Source organism: Cryphonectria parasitica (assembly GCF_011745365.1).
Source record: "Cryphonectria parasitica EP155 unplaced genomic scaffold M406scaffold_2, whole genome shotgun sequence".
NCBI classification, from domain to species: Eukaryota; Fungi; Ascomycota; class Sordariomycetes; order Diaporthales; family Cryphonectriaceae; genus Cryphonectria; species Cryphonectria parasitica.
Genome location: NW_024468910.1, coordinates 3,981,296 through 3,986,968, shown reverse-complemented (window position 1 = coordinate 3,986,968; position 5,673 = coordinate 3,981,296). Strand labels below are relative to the sequence as shown.

General features: G+C 54.7%; 2 protein-coding genes across 2 annotated transcripts; both read right to left on the bottom strand.

The window, feature by feature from the left end:
* Nucleotides 1–409: 409 nt before the first annotated feature.
* On the bottom strand, nucleotides 410–2,853 carry M406DRAFT_98856 (uncharacterized protein; the record flags this gene model as incomplete). Its single annotated transcript, XM_040926429.1, has 8 exons — nucleotides 2,639–2,853; nucleotides 2,189–2,274; nucleotides 1,691–2,055; nucleotides 1,490–1,556; nucleotides 1,140–1,286; nucleotides 1,020–1,085; nucleotides 756–845; nucleotides 410–716 (listed from the first exon to the last, which is right to left on the bottom strand). The coding sequence occupies exons 1-8, from the start codon at nucleotides 2,696–2,698 to the stop codon at nucleotides 410–412; spliced, it is 1,188 nt and encodes a 395-aa protein (XP_040779989.1). The 5' UTR covers nucleotides 2,699–2,853.
* Nucleotides 2,854–3,427: 574 nt separating this feature from the next.
* Nucleotides 3,428–5,363, bottom strand: M406DRAFT_107680 (uncharacterized protein; the record flags this gene model as incomplete). Its single annotated transcript, XM_040915259.1, has 2 exons — nucleotides 3,428–5,092; nucleotides 5,182–5,363. 2 exons carry the CDS (start codon nucleotides 5,361–5,363, stop codon nucleotides 3,568–3,570), a joined length of 1,707 nt encoding a protein of 568 aa, XP_040779988.1. The 3' UTR covers nucleotides 3,428–3,567.
* Nucleotides 5,364–5,673: the final 310 nt, after the last annotated feature.

Here is a 5,673-nt window from a genome sequence, read left to right as displayed (position 1 = left end):
CCTCGTACCGTGTATGGTAAGTTCGTTCAAGGCACTCTCACCATGGCAGAAAGGAAAAATTATGGTACAACAGATGCCAGAAACGATACGATGTAACCTCTTTTTGTCTCTCTTCTCTCTTGAAAAATTGCCGTCTGTGCTTTTCTTTTGTCTAGCTGGCTGAAATATGCTCCACGGGAACTACAGTTGCCGTGGACCATGGCACGTTCTAGCCTAAATCTCTGTACTAATTAGGTATATGTTTGTGCGTAAAGTTTCTATTCAGGTGCCCCCCCCCCCCAAGGAGATGTCCGAAAACGAGAAAAAGGAAGAAAAGGTCCTGAAAGCCGGTGTGGCCCTGAGTAAGTAAAAGTAGATGAAGACAAACAGAGACCAACCATTTGGCCAAGCGCCCCCCCCCCCCCCGCCTTCACTTCCTGGCATCAGCAGCTGCTGCAGCAGCAGCAGCCGCCGCCGCCTCCTCATTCGCCTGGTCCGCCCGCTGGACACACTCCTCCAGCACCCTCCAGAACATGGGAATATCCAGGCCCCTCGGGATCTTGACTCCGTCCTGGCCGGCAGGCAGTGGCGTGGCGATCGTCCGGCCCAGCTGCGAGCTCGAGCCCGTGCGCTGCGCTTCCTCGTGCGTGCCCTCGGTGACGACCTTGACGTCGAAGCGCTCGTGCGGGTTGGGGGGTGTGGAGGAGGAGGAGGCGAAGGAGGAGGAGGCGGGGTCGCTGGTGTTGGTGTTGGTGTTCACGGCTTGGTAGTCATACAAGGGGATCTCCCATGGTGTTCCGGTGAGGACGGCGGCGACGGCCAGAGGGTCGTGGAGGGGTGGGCCCTCGATGATGCCGAACATGTCCCTGTTGTTGTTGTTATTGTTGTTTTCATGGTCAGCCAGAGGAAGAGTGGTTATACAAAACAAAAACCATTGTCCTCCTCCGCCCCTCCCCTCATGGCGGGTGTGAGAAAGAGAGGAGAAGAAAGAAAGAAAGAAAGAAAGAAAGAAAGGAAAAAAAAAAGCAAAGCAGACTTACTTGTACGTCTTGGCAAAGAACATCAGCAGCTCGACGAGCATCGTTCTCAGCGTCGTCTTGCCTTTCCTCTGCCCTGTCGTCTCGACGGATTCCACCTTGGTGCTGTCCAGGCCGCCTGACTTGTCCGGCCCGTAGAGGAGGAGCTCCTGGACGTCCTGTCGGGCCAGGACGAGGTGGGTTACGTCCAGGGGGAAGATGGTCGTCTTGGCGGCGAGGGCCTTGTTGTCGAAGATGAAGGCTGCCGCTTCGGGGTCGATGATGATGTTGCTGTGTGTGTATTCTCGTCAGTTGGTGGTTCAGATGTGTTTCTTGTGTGTGATGTTAAATACAAGCATATAGTCGTGTAGTCCACACTCTTTTCTCCGTGAATCTTTCAAGCAGCCAGACAGACAGCTTTGAAGTATGGCTTCCTCACACGAGGGAAGATGTGATCCAGCAGAACGTATGAGAAGAAGAAGAAGCACACTCACAATTCTGCCCAGGGCGTCCAGTTCCCAACTCTTGCCTTGCCATCCACAATGCCATACACCGCGCTTGCTATCAACCAAAGATCATCAGTAACGTACATGATGTTTTCACTCCAGAAAAAAAGACGACCTCAAGGCTGAAAAAAAAAAAAAAAAAAAGAAAAAAAAAAAAAAAAAGGGAACTGAAACAGGATTTACACATACTATGTCCGTCCCCAATCGCACCTCCCATGATACTCAGCCCCTTCACATGTCGCACCAGGTCAGGATACGTTTGAAAAAGCGCAGCAGCATTCGTCATGCTCCCCGTAGCCACCACCCACGCGGTGCCGGGCTCACAAGACCGCAGCGCCGCGGCGGCGGCCTCGATGGCGGACTGGTCGGTGCGTGCGGGCACGAGGGGCTCCGGCAGCAGGCTGGTGCCGTCGAGGCCGGATTCGCCATGGATGTCCTCGGCGTTGGTGGCCAGGAGGGGTCTCTGGGACGGGGAAGAGGCACCTGGGTAGACGGGGACCTGGTTGTGCTTGGAGATGGCTGTGAGGACGCTTGTTGCGTTCCAGGTTGTCTTTCTGGAGGAGGGGCGTGGACGGGTCAGCTCATTTGAAGGATGTTGGTTTCTAAGGAAAAGACAGAAGAGACCGGCGGGGTTGAGGATGAGAGAGTGAGAGTGAGATCCCTGGATGGATGGACAGATGGACGTACTCTAGAGGAGCATTGCCAAAGACCGTCGAGATTCCAAGGAGCCTGATGCCAGGATGGTAGGCTGCGAGGAGAATGGCAAAGACGTCCTGAAGAGTAAAAGGCTTTGGTCAGCGTATGCGGTTCACTCACTGCAATAATCACAGCGGCTGAGACATGCAGATCAGAAAAAGGAAGGGAGAGAGGAGGAAGATAGTTGCCCAGACGTTGTACAGCGGTGGACCACATCCCCTGGTCCGGTTGCCACATGGTCGTACAAGTAAAAACCACTTGATATGACATGTTATGATGTGCAGCAGCAGCAGCAGCAGCACGCCTTTGCCATGCACGCGGGTACTCGAGAGCCGCCGCCCTCTCTCAGTGTGACAGAGGGAACCGGAACGTCTTCTTTGTATGTGAACGGTGTAAGAAGTACTTGTGAAAGAAAAGGCGGAAACAATCATCCAAACTTACATCATGTCCCGGGTCACAATCGAGCCACACTGGAACAGGCTCATGTGTGGTAGTAGCCATGGTCTCAGAACCAAATAGAGCAGCGACCAAAGATATCTTGCAGGCGCAAGCTTTACTAAAGAAGAAAAGCGAAGTCTACCGTGTCCTGTAAGATGAAGCAAATGAGCTGGCGACGCTGGAATAACTAGGGACGAAAGAGGAAAGAGAAGAAATCCCATCCAAATAAGTAAGATCCTTCGCCAAAAGAGGTGAGATTTCGTGTGTCTGCGTCGCGTAAGATTCCAAGGGATAACGTGTACTGTCAAGACGGTCGGAGATATGAAAGCCTTCCTTTTTTTTTTTTTTTTTTTTTTTCCCTCTCACTCACTTTCGGTGCGGAGCGGCCGAGCGGGTTTTCGATGCCTGGCGATTTGACCGGGAGCGGAGGGGAGGTTTGGAGGGGAAGCCCACAATTATTTTTGCGGCATGTGAGCCGATTCTCTGCCGGCGGAGGGAATTGCTGCGCTTTCCCAAACCCTCCGGCTACTTATAGACGACGACGTTTTCGGACGAGGGGGGTTATGGATAATTAAGTACGTAATTAAGCAAAGAGGTCGCTTGCTATGGTGAGTCATTTTTCTTTGTGCATGTGTGGGCGGGTGAGAGACAGACTGAGGTCTCTCAGCTGTGTCCGTTGCAAGATGAGAGAGGTTAGGGTATAAAAAACGCCGATAGGTCGAAAGAGTGTGAGTGCAGATCGTGATGAGTGGTCGCACTCTCCGAAGAACTACACGACTATACGAGAGGGAGGGTATCACAGGTTTTTGGCATTTCATGACCGTGTCATGTCTAATTAACGTCTCCTTCCTTAACCCCAAGTCATTCTAAGGCCGCCACCGGCATACGCGAAAGGACAGGAAAGAGGACAGAGACAGACAGACCGACCGACCTTAGGATTCAGTCGTCTTCCTCTTCTCAAGAACCTTCATCACGTCGGCAAAATTGTTGCCGTCGCCCTTTCTCTTCTTGGGGCCTCTCTTCCGCTTGGTTTTCCCTCCGCCGCGCCCTCCTTCCTCACCGTCATCATCGTCTCCTCCCCATGCAGACAGTTTGACCTTGCCGTCATCCTCGAGATCCTCTTCGTCCTCCAGACGGTTTGTTCCGAAGCCCATGTCGAGGTCGTCGGCGTCCCTGTCCGCGCTGGCCAGCTTTTTCTTGAGCCTCTCCTGCTGCTCTGCCGCCTTTTGCTCTTCCTCGGATCTGGCAGCTGCATTCAGTGTCTTTGCCTTCTTGAGGGCAGCCAGTACCGACGGGTCATTCAGTGCGGGGCCGTTGGTCTGCTGTTCTGATATCAGGTTGGTCTTGAAGTAGCTGCGAGGGTGCTGTGTCGGTGGTGCCTGCGCAGACACCTTGGCCTGCGGTGGGCTCTGTGCGTCGTCGACCTCGCCCTCGCTCCTCGGTGAGCGGCCTCCAGGGCTGGTTTTCTGTTTCGTCTCGTCCTTGGACGCATCGCTGTCGTCAGAGTCTGACTCCAGGCCTTGTAGAGGATCGTAGTCTGACTCCACATCCGAGAACATCTTGATGTCCTCCTCCTCTGCCTGCTGCTGCTGCTCCTGTAACTTCTTCTGGTAGTATTCCGGGACGTCCATACCCAGAACTTGGGCGTTCGGGTCCACCTTGAATGCCTCGCGCTCCCTTTCAACCTCAGCTGCGACCTTCCTGACCTTTCGTCTCTCGTTTCCGTCCTCGTCCACGATAATGAGCACCTCCCTGCCCTTTGCATCGCGCTCTATCCTTGAGCCGGGCTCCTTCTTGGCACCAATCTTCTTGAACCTCGAGCCTAATGCAGACTCTTCCTGTTTCGCCTTGGCTGCCTCCCGGGCTGCCTTCATCGCCGCCAGGATCTGGTCTCTCGACCGTTTCTGCCCTGGCACCAGCGACGTTATCGCCAGCTGGCCCTTCTTCTTGGTCTTCTCCTTGACTACAGCCGTGACCTCCTTGTCTTCAAACTGTTCAAACGCGTCGTCCACGTCCCCCGCAGGATCCTCCGCCGCCGCCGCCGCCGCCTCTCCCTCTCTCTCTGCCTCCTCGTCCTGGTTTGCAGGAGGCGGTTTCCCTTCAAAGACGTCCTCGCCCTTCCTGACCCTCTCGAGTAGCTTAAAGTCCAGCCCTTTGATCAGGTGTGTGCTCGACAGGTCCCCGCCCGCAATCTCGTCCCGCAGCTTCTCAAACGTCGCCTGGTCGATCTCCTCTTTCTTCAGCGACTCCTCCAGTGCTCTGATCCGCGCCGCCTTCTCGTCTTCCTCTTGTTGCTCCTGTGCAGTCTGCCTCGCCTTTGCACGGTCGACGTATCCCTCGCCAAACTTGCTGCCCTTGGGCGCGGACGTGCGGATCCTCTTTTGTGGTCGGTCCTGGTTGTTGCGCTCGGCGAGCTGGCGGGCGAAATCGACCCGGCCTGCTCCTGCGACGGATCGCCTGTTACCAAAGAATATGATCAGCTTAGGAGGCACTTTGTCTTCCCCGCCGCCGCTTGTAGGTTGCCGGACAGAAAAGAAATCACCTACGGTGTCATGGGGATGCTGGACCTCTGACGCGAGCCGAGTGCACCAGCAGGAGCAGAAGACCCAGCGGCGCTGCCAAAGCGCCCTGGGGATGAGGAAGACGCGCCATTCTGCTCGCCACCTGCCTCTGCTGCTGCCTTGGCCGAATTGGCATGGATTAGCCTTCGAAACTGCTCGTTGTTCATCGTGCGAGAAGCTCAAGAGCAGCTCTCTCGTGCTGAACATGCATGGTGGTGGTTCGTTTTGACGACGAGGGGGTGGGAAAGTGCTGGGGACTTTGCCATGCTACCATAGTCGTGCTAATGTCACTAAGCGCGTAGGGGGTCCACAGCCTCTGCTTATTCATCATTACAGCACTGCACCCTGCTAAACCTTGGCCCCCCCCCCCCAACTACAGGAGCTCAGAACTGCATACCTTCTTCTGTTTACTCTATAAATTCTATTTTCATCTATAGTGTGTTGGAACCGTCGTTGGTAATTATGTGGTGACTTACT